General features: G+C 37.3%; 1 protein-coding gene across 2 annotated transcripts; it reads right to left on the reverse strand.

Moving 5' to 3' along the window:
• Positions 1-4,464: 4,464 nt before the first annotated feature.
• On the reverse strand, positions 4,465-17,901 carry LOC135242126 (hepatocyte nuclear factor 6-like). 2 transcript variants are annotated; one of them, XM_064313046.1, is made up of 2 exons: positions 16,455-17,901; positions 4,465-8,791 (listed from the first exon to the last, which is right to left on the reverse strand). In XM_064313046.1, exons 1-2 carry the CDS (start codon positions 17,536-17,538, stop codon positions 8,496-8,498), a joined length of 1,380 nt encoding a protein of 459 aa, XP_064169116.1. In that variant the 5' UTR covers positions 17,539-17,901; the 3' UTR covers positions 4,465-8,495. The 2 variants fall into 2 exon arrangements, with proteins under 2 accessions (XP_064169116.1, XP_064169115.1); XM_064313045.1 differs by having other exon boundaries at positions 16,440-17,901.
• Positions 17,902-21,766: the final 3,865 nt, after the last annotated feature.

Below are 21,766 nucleotides of genomic sequence, written 5' to 3' on the forward strand. Positions count from 1 at the left end.
GCACTATGTAATTTTGTATCAACAGTAAATATATTGTAGTTAGACATCTAGTCCTACCGAATATGCGGACCGTACGGAATCTTTTTCCCCAGCTCATAATCGGTTTTGGCAATATGCATCTACGGCAAGTCTTACTGACTGAGCGCAACAATTGGGATGGCAGGTAGCCTGTCATCCATAAGTTACGACTGGCGGGGCATGCCCGTACATGTACAACTCCAAGAGTTCGACACTTTTCAGGGTTTCTACTAAATAACCAAAATGACACAGACTCTCAGCCCTTAAGAACATTAACTTCTGAACCTATTTCGTCACCACAAATGCTCCAGTCTCACGATAATTCTTCCCATTGGACATTTAGCTACATCTGCCAATAACAACATCTGATCAAAGTAGTCTGATCAAAGTAGCCAATTGCAGGATTATCGAATACAGGCAAAATTGACATATAAACAAGTGCACATGTAGGCTAATTCCATTTCAGCCAGTAGATCACGTTTTTAATAACTTTGTGGTCGCCACCTTCGTTTTGTGTGGAAGCTAGCTTGCTTGCTAACTAATATAATTGCCAATAAATTACTATTGCTTTTACAGATGTATAAACTTTGTGGGAAACGCATTTATATTTCTGAAATGCATTCTCTATCATTCACATGCAAACCCTACATAATATCGTTTCATGACTGGGGATGAGTATCGTTTAAATTTTGACGCTTTACTTTTCAAAATGTTATGTAAGGAAATACAAAATATGAGTTTGTGTCACATTTATATTGGGAATAATTTGGCATAGAAGTGCCCTACTTTGTTGAATCTTTATAGAAATAATTGCAGCACAAGTGTGATAGGAAAGTAGCGCATATTACTCAAAGGATTTGCTATTAATTGCCTAAATATAATTTCTCGGTACATTATGTGGAGCCTTATTTGAAGAAAAAATAACAAAAATGTTCCCATTTACCACATGTGTTATAAAATATATCACACAGGATTTATCTTAGAATTACATTTTAAAACATGCTTAGTGGCCAGATTCATGCAAAATGTCATATTTAAGATAATATAGAATTTGCTATGTTAAATAGCCCAATTTATTAAAAATGAAATTGAATACAAAGTGTCACCTATAAGGTAATCATGCAACGTCATGGTGCAGGTGATAAAAACAGACAGGTGTTCTACACATGTGTTAGTTTCTATTACATTTATGATATACACAGCATTCAAGTCTTTTTTGCAAATATAGTTGGGTTAATTTGTGCTTTCTTGATGTTGAATATACACTTGTTGTTCTGGTACTCATATCTCCGTTAAAATTATCTATTGGCTTGACTACTCTGCGATTTATTTAATGATAATCATACTTCTAAATACCACAAAATAAACCCGAAGTAGGACAATCATCAAATTGTCATCTGCTACCATCTAGTGGCAAGACGTGTGAAAAAGTAATTTTACCATTATTTCCTTTACATTTTATCTCAATCGATTGGAATTTGTGATGAAATTCTTGCATTTTTAATGTTTATTAAAGGACTAGTGTTAGAAATTAGCTTCAGCTATAAACACATGTAGGATATATGGCAATGCTATTGCAAATGAAAATATTATCTATACTTGTCCCTTTTAAAATGAAAATAAAGCAACCATTATTTTGGGCGTTCAATGTTTATTTTAAATAAAATTGTATATAAAATAAATAAAGTTGTAATTAAATTATAATTTGAACAAATGCAGCATTTTAAGACCCTCCTTCAAATTTAATAGCCTGTGGTTCAGCCTAACACTTTTGTGATTGATACGGTTCACCTCTCATTAGTGTGGGCTCTGAAGATGAAGGTTTTGTATTGATTCCAGACTAGACTGCCAGTGTACTGCTTTGCAAAACTGGTCTAGTACAATTACACCTTAGCCTAACTTAGCCACCATAACCTTGGTTCAGCTATCAAGAACAAACAGCCTACTACTGTAATTATGTATAGCCAAAGCAGTACAGTATAAAATAGTGTTGCTTAAGCATTACACATTTCAATGTGGATAAAAACAGCTGGCTACAAACTTAATGTTTGCTAGGTAACTTAGCAATAGTAAGTTAGGTACCACTGAACCATCAAACAGGTAGGCCTAATTTATCTCCACAGTCTGCTCGCACAAGTTGTGACTGTGGAGTGACAAGAAGCTGCATTATGCTTTTCAGCAGCCATGTGCAGCCAGGTGCACATATATTAGATAACAGTGAACTGGAGGTTGCAGTGATGAGAAGGAAAAATGCACACAAATATTTGGAATTCTAATTTGTGTAACTGTTGAATTGCTGCAGATGCTGTGTTAAAAGATACATACACCTACCTGTACGCTGTTTAAGGACATTAAAATGGACCAATACACCATTTTGTCTTTAAAATCAGATCTTTAAAAGACTCTCTAATCTTATCTGAAAAGGTCCTCTGTGGGTGCAGGTTTCTGTTCTAACTCTAAGAGCCCACACTAAGACACCTGATTCTATGTATCAAGATTAAAGAGTATGAATAGTTAATTAATCAGGTGTCTTAGTGCTGGGTTAGAACAAATACCTGCATACACACTGGCCCTTTTTACATTACATTACATTACATTACAGGCATTTGGCAGACGCTCTTATTCAGAGCGACGTACAACAAAGTGTATAACCATAACCAGGAACAAGTATGACGAAAACCCTAGAGAGAAGTACCGGTCCAAGTGCAGGGAACAACCGCATAGTTCAACTTGGACCCTGAAGGTTAAACTGATTAACACTAATTAAGACAGTTAATGCACCTAAGTCACCTACGAAACAGCTGCCTAGTTACAACCCTAAGCTTACAGTCATTTACAGGGGGGTAGGGAGGGATGGGGAGAGGTGCAGCCTGAAGAGGTGAGTCTTCAGTCGTCATTTGAAATGCGTCAGTGTCTCAGCTGTTCTGACCTCCACAGGGAGGTCATTCCACCATCGTGGGGCCAGAACAGACAGGAGACGTGTTCTGGAAGTGCAGGTGCGAAGAGGGGGAGGTGCTAGGCGTCCTGAGGTAGCAGAACGGAGGGATCTGGCTGGCATGTAGGGTTTGAATATCTTGTGGAGGTATACTGGGGCTGATCCCTTGACTGCCTGGTATGCTAGGACCAATGTTTTAAATTTGATGCGAGCTATAACAGGCAGCCAGTGGAGGGTAGTGAGCAGGGGAGTGACGTGGGAGTGTCTGGGGAGGTTGAAGACCAGACGAGCCACAGCATCCTATCCTTTTTGGATAATATCAAACACCACTGGCCCTGCTTTAAACACTAGATATGGAGACTTGTGAGTGAGAAATTGTGTTAGGAGAGTGTTTGCTCTGAATCCCCATTTGATGTTTGGATGTGCTCAAAATGGTTTTTGAAAACAAGAACATTTTTTGAAGCAGGAAAGGGCCTTCCCAAAACTGTTGGGGAAGCACAGAATCATCTAGAATGTGATTATATGCTGTACCATTAAGATTTGCCTTCACTGGAACTAAGGGGTGATTTTTAATTCACACTTTATTTGTGTTAGAAATGAGAATAAAAGCTAAAATGAAATTTAAATGCAATAATGATCCCATTTATTTTGGGTCCCTAAATTCATTTTAATTCCTTGAAAGTGGAAAAAAAGCAATAGCTGGTCATTTAAATGTACTTGTTTGAAGGAATATGGGTTTAAATCTGCCATACCATAATTTCAGAAACAGGTGGGTGGGAAATGTCACTTCTATTAAAAGGTGAGTGTCCTCCCATTATGGCAGCAAAACAATTAAGACAATCAAGTTCTAATTGGTATACATTTGCATGTGATGTTTTTGTCTTCCCTACTATGAACGGAAACATAAGAACCATTGTGTAGTGATCAGTTGCTTTTGTCAATCTCATTCTTGACTGAAATTAAGGGAAGCTTTCAGGTCATTCAAACAACCCCCACATACATACACATACGCATGAACACCCAAACAGACAGGGCTAAAGAAATCACAAGATGACAGAGACAATATGGCACATCCTTGTACATAGAAACACACACTGATTTCTTGGTAAGTTTCTTTCGAGATTTATTAGACTTTGCTCATTGTCATTACACGAGTACGCACCAAAATAACAGATACTCGATGGAACTAGACAGCGGTGTCACATGAATAAAAATGTACCCAGCAATGTGACACAGCCCCCGGCAGACCTGCTGCCCAGCCTAGACTCCACCTTACTCAGTGCATGAGACAGCAAAGTTAGTAGGGCTTGCAGCCCTTGTTTAAACACCCGCAGATTGTACACTTGACAGAACATCCCAAACGGTCGAGTTTGCTCGTCTACGTAGTTCTACACCCTTCTAATTTCTATACCCGTGCGAATGGCAAATTAAAACTCAACAATTCTACCTCACAAATGCCAGTGCTTTTCAACATTTAACAATTTTTTTTTGTTTTTTCCTTTTTTGGTTCATTTGGTTTTTTTTTCAATAAATCTTTGGATGTGCAGTAATATCCATTAAAATAACAATTATTTTCTTTTAAAAAGTCAAACTTATACAAAAAACAAAACACATACACTGCTTTTTTTGCCATTTGAGTAACATGATAACACCTTATAACCATGTTTCCATAGGCTATCAACATTTTTTGGTACTTGGCAGTGTTTAGAACACATCGAAGTGCCTGCAAAGATATTTGTGAAGGTTACCCCACAGTAAAAAAAACCCCCACTCCTTCAGCATATCTAAGCATGAAAAATAAAGTTGTAGCATCAAATGTTGGGTGATCCCCCCTCCCCCAAATCTACTATATACAAATCTAGATTTTCTACAAATGCATAAATTAAAACAGTGATTAAGCCATACAAAATGCAATTAAATTAAATTGAATCACTACACAGAAGTAGAGAAAGGAGGAAATATGAACACATTTTCACAGCAGTTGGTATTACCCTGTTAAAAAAAACAAGTCTACCATCATTACAATATTAGAATAACACAATATCTTAAGAAAAAATAAGTGTTTTTTCTTCATATCCGGTACACCTCCACCGCATATCCTCAAAACACATCACCCGTGACCAAAACAGTGTGGTTCCGACCAAAACTTCCAAATAAATAATTATAATGCTTTTTGAAATAATGATAACAGATATCAAACTAGTTACATTTTCCCTTAATCACATATAGACTCTCTATACAACATAACCCTAAAGCTTTATTACTATGAGGTATTCAGAGAGATTGGTAGAAGAGATGCATGACCTGCACAGTGGATATTTTGTAGGGACGACGCAGACTGTGGGAGGGATTTTGGGGTGGAGGGGAGCTTTGGTTCGTCAGAAAAAAAGAAATTCCTTTGGTACGCTTTCATTGCATGGTTGTGCTGGCAAAAGCACCATGGTAAGAGAAGTATTCCTTTTTTCTTCAATAGTGGCCCTACGAGAGGCTGAGGTATAAGATAAAAAGGTGAGAGATCACAGAGGTCAACAGCGGTTCAACACTTTGGTTCAAGCAAGGCACTCGTCCAGTGGGTTTTACAAAATTTGCAACATGTTTGCCTATACCTTTATTATTATATTAGTAGTGAAGAAATATCACACTGAGCAAAGGGGCGAAGCTGGGGACAGAAGAGGAGGGGCTGGATGGTGAGGGCATGGGGGGGGGGGGGGACAAAGCGCAGAAACAAAAAATATCCACCACATCATTTGTGTAGGCCGTGCAAGAGAAAATCTTTGGTAATCTTTGGTATCATCAATAATGTGATTAAAATCACGAATGGAAATAGTGAGGTAGCATCTTTGGTTCACACTAGAAATAGTAGAAGATCTTTACACATTTTGTTTTTACATGTAGAAGCAGATATAGCTACTTCATAAGATAATTTGTCTAATTGTTGTAATACAAGTAAATAGTTACCAAGTGTGTTATGTTAAAAGCTAGCCACACCACAGGAAACAACAAGGCCGGAAATATGGTAACAAAGTGGACAACCATCTGTACAGCAGGTCGCTAAGTAACAAACACTCCCAATCCATTTTTGGACAGGCTCAGGCAGTGCTTTCTTCCCAGTTGTGAAATGCATAGTTTTCATTTACTGTCCTAGGTGACAGAAGAGAGTGATTATGAAAAGACAGGAACAAGTAGAGAGGCTATGGTGCTCACATCTGTTTGATTGATGTGCAATTGAAGTTGGACAGGCCGGAGAAATGTAATACAAGTATGAAATACGGCAATGAAGAAGAGACTGGAGGCACAACCATCTTTGATTTGTCTCTGTTGTGTCCAGTCTCAGATTTATACCTTGGAATTTGGGCAGGTTGCACTCCAGATGCCATGGGCCATGCTGTAGCTAGCTATGTGTTGTAAAACAGTCTAAAAAAGTCTGATATTTTTCTTAGGACATACGGCACATTGAAAAATTACAACATTGGGCAGCATGAAATTCAAGAAACTGAATAGTGTATTTCAATCTAAATGGTGTGCTTGATGTCAGTGTTAATGAAAATGTATGCATAAATATAGCATGTTTAAAGTGTGCTACATATCTCCAACATTTTAGACAAGCTTTTTACAAAGCTTTTGACTTTGTGTAGGCTTTGCTTTATGGGAAACACAGGGACATATTTGTCCTTGCTAAGAATGAACAGAAAAATTACTGGTATACTAAAAGTATGTTGCATCTTATATCTACAATGGCTTTGTGACTGAAACTGTTTTATAATCTAATAAGAGGTTTGCGTGAAACATTAATTTATTTACATTAAGTTATTTGACATAACTTTAATGCGATTTGTTTTTAGGTGTACTGAACAATATTTTTGTATTGATTATTTAAATAGGTAAAACTATGCCTGAATCATAATAAATAAAAACAGCAATTAAATTATATTACAGACCTGATCACAGAAGGGCATTTACACAAAATACTAGTCGGTAAGATTCAATCTTTGGTTTTTGGCAGCTGGCATATTAACACACCTAATGCAAATGATGCTTGTTAATGTTTATGTGACATCATTGCTCTCCCTGAAAATATCAATATAAAATGTTATCTTTAATCACAGGAATTGATAGTTTTAACACCATCATTAGAGGTACAGGGCACTAATAGAGACGTTGCATGGTCCACTGGTGAGCAGGGCAAACGGATTAAAAACACCATGTATCGCATTGGGCAGGGCTGCATGGAATTCCGCACTGATGAGAAGACCAAGCACATGTGAGTCTTTCTTGCCCTTTCTTTTCCTCTTTGTTAAAACATTTGACCATGACTGTATGTTCTGAAAAATATCAAAAGACATAAGTATTTTTATGACTGGATCATAGCTATTTGTCAGCCTGTTAAAACGTCCTTGATGTTGATGAAAACACAATTTACCATATAAATTATGCATAATATACAGTGTTTCCTAAAGTCTACACTTCTGAAATTGACACCTCATGAAATATCATTATACTTTCGCTCAGTAGTCTTATGCAGATGGAGAATGACATTTTTCTTATTTCTACAAGTAGGTGCCAGTCAATATAAAAGTCCTTTAAATCACCATTTATACATAAATGTTGAGTGGCGTTCCTTTCTTTCAAGTTTAATTTTGGTTTTGGGGTGTGAGGTTGTTTAAATCCTTCATTTTAACAGTCATGTTGATTTGTATAAATAGACAGTGAAAAAATACTCTTTGGATAATTTAAAATAGAACTCCTTCTTTGGTTTTTAAATATAATATTGTGTGATTTTGAAACAACTTCCCAATGTATACAGGAGTGTTTCTATGTAGGAATTTTTTTGGTTATCTAGTATACGTCTCAAACAATTAGGAAGAAAGCACTACTGTGACTGTGACATTCAAAGCAATGTTTGCCATGACAGAACTCTCCGGATGGAAGCCTGGGTCCTTCTGCTCCCAGGGTTACCTGAGTTCTCAACAGACAGGAATCGAGGGACTATCCAAAAAGAACACAAACATCTCCATGGCATTCCAGCCATGCCTTTGCTCAGTTCTCTCATATAGGACAGTCCTGTACGATCCATTCCCACTGGCTCACACAGTGGTTTTTTGACCCTCTGCATCATTACACCTTTTATGATAAAGCTATGTAAATGCAATAGCTCATAACCAGAAATAGTGTCCAATCAGGTAAAAAAAAAGGACAACACTGTGAACCTCCATTTAAACCTTCAATGACTTCAAAAGATAATGACAAGTGGGAGGATCTGGGTTAAAAAGTGTACTAGCAATGTTTTTTTCTTTTTTTGTGAACTTATTTCCTCTTTTTTTGCAAGGTGTTCAGCTGAAATGCATTGCAGAACAAAGTCTCTTATGCGAACGAACAAAGTCTTTGGTTTTTTCTTTGGACATTTGGTACATCATCAGTACAGTCACTTTTTTCCACTCAGACAGTTTTTGAGGACAAAAACTTGCTGTCTAGAGTTAGGCTTCTGTGTGTTTTATTTTTAAAGCTTTTCCACCGAGGTTTCAGTCTACAGTCTTTAATTCTTTCATGCTTTGGTACAAGTGCTTGATGAGGATGAGGAGTTGGCTGAGATCAAGCCCCCGTCGTCCAGCCACTTATCCAGGCTCCGCCTCCGGGCGTTCATGAAGAAGTTGCTGACGGTGGTGAGCTCCAGACCCAGCTGGTGTGAGATGGTGAGCTGTAACTCTTTGGATGGACGCTTGTTCTCTTTGAATATTGCATGTAAAGTCCGGCGCTGGACATCAGTGAAGACTAGCCTGGGCTTCTTGGAGAGGCTCCCTCTGTCTCCCTTCCCCTGCTCCTGTTCCTTCCTCTTACACGCTGCAGGGTGCACAAACAACAAGGAAAGAAGACGAAGCCTGTCAGACTTCACACTCACATAAGCAACAATAGCAAAAACTGGCTGTATACATCTTATTGATGTTTGGCTACACAATTATTCGCAAATATCACCCCCCACCCTCGCAAAACAAACACACACACACACATACACAAGCAAGACTTTCAGCAGACAGAGAGCAAGTTAAAGAGTAATCTCAGAATTCACAGAAGTCAGAAGTAATTTTCAAGCATCTGATAATATGAGCAACTAAATGCTTGATTTTAGTGCTGTTTACCTTTACCCAGAGAAACATCCAGCCATGACTCATAACTCAAAGAACAGATAAGACAAATTATCATGCCATCAAGTTAAACATGAGTACTCCATAGAAGCACATTTAACATAGCCATTTAACATTATGATACTTGTTATGAGTGTTATTATCCTTCAGTTATTGTTGATCTTCTAATCCTATCACATGTGCTCATGCTCTTCTTCTTTTGAAGTTATTCTGCATAAGATCCAATAAATTAAAGTTATATATTGTAACTGCAAGACAGCATAAAGCATACACATCATTACAAAAGATATGTAGAGTGAATTAGAGTTCAAAAAGAATCTTGGGTGTCTTAGAGCTATAAAGTGAACTAAGATATTTGATATTAGCTAAAATTAACATCAAATAATATCATTACCTATAACTCTTAAGAACGAGTAATGAAGTTAATTCACATACTTAGATGATGTGAATGACAGCCTTGCAATATCAGTGCATTCATTTGATAATAGTAATCCATAATGTAATTGTTTAAAAACATTAATTATAATGTAATGAGCAAAATGATACTACATCAGTGTGCAGAAACAGCTAAGCTTAATGCTGGGAAAGTAGTCAGAAAGGCACAGTTAATTTTATGATGTGAATGGGGAATTCATTATTAACATTACATTACATTTATTTGGCAGACGCTTTTATCCAAAGCGACGTACAAAAAGTGCATTTTTAATACAGAACTTGAGATTTTAAAGAATATTTAAACTAAACTCCAGGTAGCAAGCACCCTCAATAGCTTCAGTTGATGATGAGACATTGCATTCCCATCCTGTGAACTACATTCTAGGTTCCTACTTTCAATGGATGCCAGTATATGAAACGTTCCATGTGATATTATATATATATTATTATATATGCACTCATACCTTATTAGGTATACCTGCTTGTTAATGCAAATAGCTTGTTCCTTCAAACGGCAAATCATGTGCCGGCAACTCAATATATAAAGCATGCAAATATAGTGAAGAGGTTTAGTTTTTTGATTGACCAAACATTAGTAGAGACGAGCATTAGCAAGATGTGCGATGTAAGTGACCGACCATGGTATGATTGCTGGTGCCCGACATGGAGGTTCCAGCATCTCAGAAACAGCTCCCATCTTGGCAAAAATCCCAGGAAGCCAGCTGTTTCTGAGATGCTGGAAACAAATTACACTTCAACTTCAGCACACGGACAGATGGCCAGGCATTCTCCTTAAGAATTTTCTGGTGCAGGCTGCTGGTGAGGGTGCAATGGCGTGGGGAATGTTTTCTTGGAACACATTAGGCTCCTTGATAGCAACTGAGTATCATTTGAATGCTACATCATACCTAAGCATTGTTGTCAACCATGCACATCCCTTTATGGCCACAACCCTACCCCTTTTCCAGTGGAGACTTCCAGCAGGATAATGTGCCATGTCACAAAGCATGCATCATCTCAAGCTTATTCCATGTATGTGACAGTGACTCCAGTTTTCTCCAATTCCTTGCGCAGTCCCCGGATCTCCATCTAATAGAGCACCTTTGGGATGAGGTGGAATGGTAGGTTTGCAGCATGAATACATGGCTGAAAAATCTGCAGGAACTGTATGAGGCTATTGAATCAGCATGGATCAAAATCCCTAAGGAAAGTTCACAACACCTTACTTAATCCATGCCATAAAAAACTTTGGTGGCAAAAGGGGGTCATATCCAGTACTACATAGGTGTACCTAATAAAGTGGTAAATTAGTGTATAAATTAATGATAATTTTGGGGACTGATGTGGATGACATAGGCCTGCAGTGCTGTGAAAAATTATTTGCCCTCTTCCTGATTTCCTCTATTATTGTATTTGTGTCCCATTTGAATGGTTTCAGATCTTTAGCCAAAATGTATTATTAGACAAAGAGAACCTGATTAAATACAAAATTAAAATAATATAGTAAAAATGAAATATTAAAACAACTATTTTATTTACTTAATGAAAAAGTTATCAAACACCCATACCACCCATGTGAAAAGTAATTGCCCCCTTAAACGTAATAACTGATTTCACTACCTTTAGGGGGCAACAACTGCAACCAAACGCTTGCGATAATTTGAGATCAGTCTTTCAATCACTGTGGAGGAATTTTAGCCCACACTTCTTTGCAGAACTGCTTTAATTCAGATAGAAATTGTAGGTTTTCAAGCATGAACTGCTCATTTCAGGTCCTGGTTCATGGTTTCATGGTGCTGACCTTAGTGGAGGCGAGAGAGGTCTGCGGTTCTTTGAATGTTCTTTTGGGACCTTTTGTGACTACATAGATGAGTTGTCGCTGTGCCCTTTGATAAATTTTGACAGACCAGCTAGTCCTGAGAAGATACACCACTGTCCCAAGTGTTCTCCATCTGGAGATAATGGCTCTCACTGTGGTTTGGTGGAGTCCCAGAGCCTTAGAAATGGTTTGTAAGTTGTAACCCCTTTCTAACAGCACATTCTGCCACGATCAAACGAAATTGGAGAAGAGAAAAAAGTTGTTGAAATATGTCAGTCTGATCCAATCTATTGCAGGGCACACACACCATTCACTCACACACTCATGCCTATGGGCAATTTAGAGTCTCCAGTTAACCTACCTGCATGTCTTTAGACTGTGGAAACCGGAGTACCCGGAGGAAACCCACGCAGACACAGGGAGAACACGCAAGCACCACACAGAAGGCTCAGGCCGGGATTCTAATGACTTCCGGCAATTACTTTTCACATGCGTTATATGGGTGATTAATGAACTTTTTCATTAAATAAATGAAATAATAATTTTAAAATTGTGCTTTGTGTTTTCAGTTTCCCTTTGTCTCATATTACATTGTGTCTAAATATCTGAAGCCATTCAGTGAGGTAAATATGAAATAATAGAGAAAATCAGGTCATTTTAATCTGTGTTCTGGCGTAAATTCGCATTTTTCCTGTTGCGTGTTCCCATATGGTAAATACGGTTTATTTACAAGACGTGAACGTGCCAGAAAATGTACAAAACTTGTTTGGTCTGTTTTAGGTTATACGCTGGCCCAAATAAATAGTTTTTGGAAATAAAACAAAAAAGAGATAGCCTCTTAATACATATTGTCCATGTGCTCCGTATTACAATACAATATGAAACTTTCCGTGCATTTTGCGCGGAGAAAGATTGCGAGGCATTCTCCCTGTTCCTGTTTATTTCTGAAAGCAAACCTCTCAATGACACCACACTGCCAAAGGGGGGCAGGAATGGGCTTCAAAAGACCTAGAACTCTGATCTTAACGGCAAGGTACTGTATCCCAAGATTCTCTTGGAATTTGTATTTACTTTCAATCCAGCGTTCATTTTGAACTCTGGTCATTTAAACATGAAACTACAATTTATGTACATCGAGGTAACACGGTGAAATAAAAAAATAAAATAAAAAATCAGATAACTAGGTAGACAACGTTAAGATATAATTATAACAGGGGTGTTCAATTATATCCGAAAAGGCACAGTGTGGGTGCTGGTTTTTGTTTTAGCCCACCACCAAGACAGAGTGTTAATTTGTTGAATCATGTGTCATAGTGCTGGGCTAAAACAAAAACCTGCACACCCACATCGGCCTTTTTCGGATAAAATTGGACACCTCTGAATTGCAAGAACCATTGCTATAGTAAACAGGGTAATTAAACAAATAGAAAGCTCTATTAATATAAATAAAAAGATATTCTGCAAATGGTTCTTCCCACTGATCTATCGCTTATATTGCCCACATCTGTGGTCACTGGTCACACCACACTGCTCGTATCATGCTTGAACAGGTCCTTGCTCCGGTATATGGCTGTATTATTGGTGAATTCAATATTATTTCAGTGAACCTCAACACAACGATAACGCAAGCAATAACTAGAAAAATATTCAGTCATTATAACATATTTGCGTTTCGTATTATTTCTACTGCACTTCTACTATCTTCAGTATGCGTATTCGGAGGTGCCCATGACAGGTATTTAAACCATACAGGCCTAATTTGCAATTCGCGCAATTTGCAAACGCATTGCAGTGCAAGTCTCCACTCTGATAAATATTAACAAAAAAGGCAAATGACGCTCTATATCAGCTGTTATAAATCAAACAGCGTACAAGGACACGGTGACAACAGAAGCGCCAGGAACCTTGTGAGTGGGTTTTTTTTCTAGTTATAAAGTTCAAATATCAATGAACCTTGGTATCGTCTCTTTATCATCCACTCACTCAAACAAAACCAATCAGATAGTTACTGTTCTCCAGCTAAATCATTCTACAGACGCGAGATAACGTCACACATACAGCGTATTAGCCTATACAATAGCTACATATTTCACAACCTGGATTCAGAAAATAAAAACAGCCACAAGTATCTCCGACTGAGTGCAGTAGGTTCTAATAGTAATTTCATACGAAAAATAAATAAAATACAAAATCTTAAATTAGCCAACATCACAATATATTGCCTATGCTATTTACCAATGCGCGGAGTGCGCTGATCACACGTAAATCAATAAGCATTCTGATTATTATTTTAATGGGTGTTATACAAATGTTCATTTACCCGCTTTGAAATCAAACTTTAGACTTAGTCTCAATCATTTCCGCAAAAGGATAAAAACAAAGTGATACAACAATAGTAGCTTATATTTAACAGACTTACTGGCTTGTGAAAACTTATCTATCTCAAATCCCGACGTAAAACTCACAAATTAATTCATATAAATGTACGGACGATACATGAACATTTTATAGTTACAAATTAAAGAAAACTCCAATCCAAAAAAGGCAGAAATGTAGGCCAATCAAATAATATAACTGATCTTCATTAGAAATAAATAATGTGTGTGTAGTGTATGCATACATTATAATATAATAATAATATATAATATATAATGTTGCAATTTCGAAAATAATAATAATAATAATAATAATAATAATAATAATAATAGCACATTTCTATTTGTATTATTTTTATCATCATTGTTAATATTACTTTTTTCGACACATTCTGTAACACTGTAAAATCAAATAGGCAAATTTGAATAATCAATATTATTTCTATATTACACCTATAAGAAGGTCGATCACATATGTCTCACATCCTTCAGCCTTATAACTAACAGATCAATAATGTCGGCTTACTAAGCCACTTCTTTCCACAAAAATCCAATGTCGTTTTCTTCAGTATGGAAACTAAGCCTACAAATGACTAGTGTTTAATAGGCCAAATAAAAAATAACAAATTGTTATTTTAAGTTAAATTATCTCAATGAGCTACATATTGCATTATTATGTATGCATGTATATATATACACACACAATCACACACACACATACATACATACATACATAAACACACATACCCACATATATGTGTGTGCGTGTGTGTGTGTGAATCAACTTATAGGCCAAGATAAATTAAACTTTGTTGGAATGTTTATAAAGTCATCAAAGAGAATACATACGTCATATTTTTGGAAATTAAATTAACATAGGCCTACATAATGAACCTTCTAAACTGCAAACTTACTGTTGATTAGTTTTGAATAGGCTAAATAACCTAATTGTCACGCTTTTTTCATTAAACACCGCGACAGTTATTCTGAATTGGCCTCCCTTAACTTCCGATAAAGTGAAGAGGCCTCCCCTACAAAATACTTTAATTCAAGTGGTCTTTCCCGTATCGATTCATGTAAATTAAGTTTCGGGTCGGCAAAACTGCAAAACCTTGCCAGAATACAAGTCGAAAAGAACCGTAGTAATCACTGCATTCTCATGTGATTTTCGCAAAATATTACAAATAGGCCTACATGACGTAATAAAAACGAAACTATATTATTATTATTATTATTATTATTATTATTATTATTATTGTTGTTACTACTGCTACTACTACTACGACTACTACTACTACTACTAATAATAATAATAATAATAATTCTTCATCTTCTTCTCCTTCTTTTTTATTATTATTGAGCGCTAAAGGGAACATAATTGAATTTAAGCACGGTTCCATCGTGTTCACACACACACTCACACATACACACGCACGCACACACAAACACACACACACACACACACACACAAAGGAAAGACATTTAGTAAATTTTGAAAGTGTAACAAGGCACATTTATTGGAAAGTGGGTATTCTTAGGAAACCACAAGAGGACCACGTGCATAATTTACGCAATATTACATTTTCAAGCACTTCCTTTGTGCACTTCAAGAAGAAGGGATCACGTTGTCTGTCTGTGAAACGGATCAGTGCCCATGACTCCCGCAAGGATTGACTACCTCAATCTCCAGGGACAAATTAATGGAGACCTATCAGTTAATTAACAAAAACTCACTCCGGGCCGCGTCAATGGAAACTCGCATGTTTCACACGGAAACAATACATGAAATCGGGGCAAAAGGACTTGATTGAATTAATTGAATTAATTGTGATTTTTAATTATTTTAAATGAAAGGGAAAGCAAGCAGCCGCAGACACTGACCCCAGTGTCGCACAGAAGTACAAAAAGCAAAAACGTATTCTTGCAACAGAAAATAATTTCTTTGTCACATCCCTGGATCTTGCACATAGTCAACAATATGAACACCTCGCTAGTAAATTCAAAGGTAGTCTTAAAATACAAATTTACATTTAAAAAATAAGAAAAACACACAAACGTACGACATTTTCTAAGTCCTCTTATTTTAAAAACAGTCAAGACCAATACAATGGAGAAACTGAACAAATGATAGCCCCTATAGTTTAACACACAATCACATTGAGACAATGGAGCTGTGGTAATCCTAAGAGGTCACAGTTTCTCTTCACAGCTACAAGTCAAGAGTGAGGTGCTTACAGTACAGAAGTATAGGCTAACCAGCGAATCGTAGGGAGACAATAGACATAAGTAAATGGTTAAGAATTTATATGTATAGCATACAGGCTAAATCACTACAAAACGTTTCCAAAGCACTTGGGTTCACATACCCAACACAATTAAAACAATTCAGGCCTAACGCCATTTAAGCAGCATCGCTCTTGAAAAACAAGCTGGTCAACGACATAGCCAATATTTCGAATTGATAAATCTTGACAAAAGTATCGATAACTGCCCTGTACGCAAATCCATCTAAAAGCTTGAAGGTATGTCATTTTTTGTCATTTAGACTGCAATTGACTGTCACATGTGAGAATCTATGTAGCGTCAAAATAGCTCAATCCTAAAAATATGACGATTGTGTAACCATAAAACTTCATTAAAAGCATTGTAAGCACGCATCGCAGAAAGACAATAAAATAGAAAGAACCGTTTTGAACAAAGAGAATAGAGCAGATTACCTATTGTTCGCTCACCTGCGAGCCTGAGAGCGGACATTCTTTGGAATTCAGGCTCCTGCAGCCATTTCCACATTCTCCGGAAAGTCTCGCGACCGGACTTTAGCTTGCTCCACGGCTTTGGGTTCCTTAGAAGGTCGGAGAGGGTCCCCTGCGATCGGCACAGTACCCTCTGGGCAAAGATGGCCTGGGGAATGCTGTACCGTTTAAGCTCAGTAGCAATTCTCTGCGCTACTTCTTTGGTATTGACTTCTTCCATTTGCCCTGTACTGCTACCGTTGCTGATATGCGATCCAGGCACAGAAGACAGGTTTTGCTCCCGGGTTGCGCCCAGGACCTGGCCGTGGCTCTGCGCGCTCAGATGGGGGTGCGGGTGGTGGTGTATACCATTAATCTGCACCATACCCCCCGAGGACGCAGTCATATGCTGATCCCCATGTCTGGCTAGCATGGCAGGGTGGTGAGCTTCAAATCCGTTAGGCGTTAGCATTTTCTCCGCGGGCATGGTGGCACCCGGGTGTGCATAAGGCGGCAGCCCCTGTTGGGAGTTGTGTATGCCGCCCAAACCGGATCCTGATAAGGGGGACAGGCTTTGTCCCATGCCGGTAACATCCTTGTGGTATGGGGCGTAGAGATTGTTCATCGGAGCCAGCCCTCTGTCGTCCCTCATCAGGGTGAAGCTGCCACTCACGTTTCCTGGGATCCGCTGATGTGGGTGGTGATGGTGGTGGTGGTGGTGGTGGTGATGGGGAAACTTGTCCGAGACGGTCGAGATGGGAGGTAGCGGCTGCAAGGGAGTCAGTGTGGTGTAAGTGCTGCTCATGTTCATGCCGGGAGGAACCTCGCAAGCCATGGTCATAGCCGGGTGCAGGTGACCGGCCAGACCGTGGTCCGTGGGTCGGTGGGGATGATAGTCGCCGCTGTCTAGGATTGATGTCATGCCCATTGAGCGCGGGTGGACTGACAAGTGGTTGCTGCGATGGGTCACCGGGCTCCTGTGATGAGGACTGTTGCTGCTCATCAGGTCAGCCGTGGCGGGCACCTGTTCATGGCTCACTCCGTGCAGATCGCCAATACATTCCATCGACAGCTGAGCATGCATTATACGTGCAATCTTGCGGACAAAACATCTATCTGATCTGTTTGAGAAAGGTCCAAACAAGTCTTCACAACAGACCGGCGTCTTGTTCTTTTCTCTTTTCCTTTCCTTGGTGTCTTTGTTTTATTTTCTTGTTTTGTGTTATTTAAAGCAGTCGGTTTTCTTTTTGATGTTTTCTTTTTTTATTATTTTATTTTTTCATATATTTTAACCCTTTATGGTCTGAATTTAAGGCCCCTGTTCATTTACCAGAGCATCGGCAGCGGCGGTCGTAATTTGGATGTATCCCTCGCCGCCATCTCTAGCCATGTCTCGCGCTGTTTGGATCTCTTTGGCCACAGCTCTGCAGCTGCGGCTCCAACTGAAGAATCATGCGCACTAGGTGCACCGCGTCTCCTCCCACAACATACACAGAGGCGCACGCCGCTTTTCTGACCTGACGTCAGCTAATAAGGAAGTTGAAGCCCAGATATTCCATGAGCTATCAGCTACCAGTATTTGGGTTTCTTCTTGTTGGTTGATGATCAGCTTGAGTTTTGAAGTTTAACACTGGGTGAAAAACGAAGGCTGCAAAAATAAATTCCTGAAGCAGACTTTCAAAAAGTGGAAACATAAGCTACATAGTGTGTGTGTGTGTGTGTGTGTGTGTGTATATATATATATATATATATATATATATAGACTATGTGTATGTGTTCATTCCCTATTATTTCCGACTTTTTGTTTTAAAATAGCAACGAGAGTAAAAAACAAAACTGGTTCTCATCTCTCTGTTTTGACAGAAGAGAAGAAGAGATTTGATGTGAAGTGTCAATGACACGTTTACAGACATTCGAAATTCTGACTAAATTTTCAGAAAGAATGATCATTGATCACAGTCTCACTGTGAAACAAACAAACACAAACACATCTGGTGAGTATATACTGCGTGTTAATATGAAAATAATACAGTACCTGAAACAATCACTAATCATATAATGAATTAACAATCATTACAGGTCAGCTATGGTTACGTATAAGCTAACCCATTTTAAATGGGATCAAAGTCTAATGTAGTGTTTCCGCGTAAAGTTAATCTTCAAATGTAAATGAAAGGTTAACAAACTCAAAATACATATTTTTCATTTCACTCAGGCATTAATATTATTTAAATAGACAACAATGAAAATTCCAATCAATATTTTTATTGTCTCCAGATATGCAGAAATACAGTACAACAGCAGCAATACAACAAAATGTACAACGAACCAACAAATATCTCAGAAACTGGCAGACTGAAAACACAGTTCATTTTTTAATGTGACTAGGCGTATAAGAACAAACAATAAAACTGATATTAACAATCAACAATCAAATCATACAGTCATAAATTCAAATTAAATGTCCCCAGTAACTTACTCACATTCAACATATAGTAAACAAACGAATACAAAGGACAAAAAGTAATGTTGGAGTAAAATAATATTAGCTTATTAATTTTATTGTATTCCCCAAATGTTAGATTTTTCACATATTAATAATTATTTAAGATACATCCAGATATTACATTCGACATTGTTTAAGCATGTAAGCAAATATTTCAACGTTTGCTGATGTTAGGACAGTGCAGTAAAGAAGGTATCTCTCCGATTCTGGTGACAGCTTGCGTGGCTATTGCTTGAATCCCCTTTATCTCAATGGGACAAATGTCAAAGGCGACGCATAAAGACTCAAAAGCTAACAGCTGCAATGGGACCAGATAAAGTTTTCAGGAGTTTTCCCTGGATACTTTCTTGAGGACCTGTCTGATGACAAAAACACATATGCATCTGGCAGGGTCAACAATAATGAAATCCGGTTTAGTGATTTAAAAAAACATTAAAAAAAACATATTGTAGGCTACTCCTTTGAGGAAAGTAGACAAAAACTTTGAGGATAAGTAGCTAGCGAACACATGACCTATATATTCAGCCGAACAAAATAGGTGATTGCACAGTAAAACAGAGTTTGAAAAACATGTTAAAAAAAAAACAAAAAAAAAAAACAAAAAACAAAAAAACAAAAACAAAACAAACGTACGGATAAACAATGACTCAAAAAAATTGTATGTATGCACAATACAGCAGCAGCTTTCTGTCACGTGTTTTCTATCTTATTGCATCTCATTTACACAACAAAAATGTTCCGTTACATAAGTTTGATATGAGTACGTTCCATTATGATGAACGTTTATCAGTATTTATATTCATCGTTTATAATGATGTTTATCAGTATAAAACGTACTCTGATGTTAGTGTATAGGCATTTTTATTGACCCGCTGTAAATTAGAAAATGAAATACCCGAATACATTGGTATAAATCACCCCATAAGCCTATACACGTTAGCTACTGAGGCACAGTAGGCCTAATTAGGAGTATTTAAATAAAACATATAGGCTATAGGCTAGCATAACACATAGTGCATAGATCATTTTTCTCCCGAAAAGTGTGAATTGCAAATAGGATATAAGCGATGAGGCGTTTTATTCAATAATTTCTGATGCGTTTTTGAACAGTTCACGTCGTGTATATTTCATTATCCGACCTCAATGGGTGGTTCTGAACACTTTATTAAAATACAGGGAAAGCATGGCAGCAATTATATATGGTACACATTAAAATGCAGGTATTGTTAATTCTGGATAAAACTGAAGGCATCTAACTTGTTATTTCATGAACAAATTTTGAAAAACATAATACCATCATATTCTCTTTAATTCACAATAGTAGGCCTAATTCTCAATTCTGTGTATACTCAAGATAAAGTTTAGTTTACCCAAAGACAACAAAATCGAAAAGGCCTACATATGATGTATGAATCCCCCTCGTCTCGGCAAGAGATAAGTAAATTAAATATTTAAAGGTTACATTGTCAGAGTTTAAAATTGCCAGTAGGCTCAGACTGCTTTGAAATAAAATAAATAAATAAATAAATAAATAAATGTTTTGTAAAAGTTCAACTCCATTTGTTCCAATTTGGCATATCTGAGGGCTCAAATACTAGACCACTCCAGCACTGTAGGCTTACTGTATAAAATGAAATAGAAATGTAAATTAAAAAATTATGTGATAGCTTTGAAATTATTTGTAAAGATATTACAACCTTGCTTATTGTATTAGAACCCAATAAATGTTTTAAACAACATTTTTAAAGGGCACCACTGCATGGCAACTCATAAAGAGTGAAATGACATCAAGGATTCAAGCCTTTTTATTTTTCTTAAATATAAGAAAAATCTACTATAATTTAATAATTATAATTCATAATTTACTTCTATATAACACACAATGAATAATTACTATGGAAAATAGTAATTATTCAAAAATGAATTATTTATAGGTCGAAAACGCCTTACCTACCTGATGCAACCGTGTACAGCCAGGTATACCTGCGTACAGTTACATAACACTTCAAATTGCCTTGCAGTGGGATAATGAGCTCAAAATAATGACATTTTAGACCAAGGGTTCCGTTTTATGTCGTTATTTTGATCACGTGTGTCACAAAACGACACCTTTTGTCGACAACGCGTAGTATTTCCTGAGAGTCCAAAAGAACAACCGATACTGCGGAATGAATAACCTATGGAATAGGCTACAGTTTTACTTATTTGTTTATAATTTTTTCCGTTATGAATTTACATTTATTTAGCCTACGTCAAAGCTATATTTCTGGAAAAAACGAAGGAAAATACTATAAAATGTATATGCAAATAAATAAAGATATAATATTTCTGTGCATATTTAACAGAACTTTAACAAGCAACTGAAAGTGGCAAGAGCTTTGCCTTCTTGAAATTGTCTAGGCCTACACATTGTCAGACACCAGGCAAGCTACTGTAAATGATTGGCTATATCACGCACGATATATCATTGATTAAGGTTACCTGATATGGATGTGCAATGAATTAACCAGTTTTCTCGCCGTTTTTTACATTTTAGTTTTTAGTTTGTGTTCGATTGGCCCAATGCGTTTTTGTTGGCATATGTTGGCATATTTGTAAAGGATATTTTAGATACTTAGTAAAGTTTATGACGACCTCCCTGCTTTACACTGACAGGCTATAGCCTAGGAGTAGGCTATTAGGGGTTTGTGATCTGAAGTAAGACAATACACTTCAAGTAAGTTTAAAGCAGCTCGTTATATGCCGTCAGAGGTTGTAATTTTGTATATTACCCGATTTACCTTCAAAAATTACATTTTAATATTAG

This window comes from Anguilla rostrata, chromosome 16 (assembly GCF_018555375.3).
Source record: "Anguilla rostrata isolate EN2019 chromosome 16, ASM1855537v3, whole genome shotgun sequence".
NCBI classification, from domain to species: Eukaryota; Metazoa; Chordata; class Actinopteri; order Anguilliformes; family Anguillidae; genus Anguilla; species Anguilla rostrata.

What these genes read in the sequence shown, in the direction of transcription:
- LOC135242126 (XM_064313045.1), bottom strand. Translation starts at nt 17,538, where the DNA reads ATGCATGCTCAGCTGTCGATGGAATGTATTGGCGATCTGCACGGAGTG. An exon ending in CGCAGGTGAGCGAACAATAG is followed by an intron (nt 8,792 to 16,439) that starts GTAATCTGCTCT and finishes TGCACCCTGCAG; the next exon opens with CGTGTAAGAGGAAGGAACAG.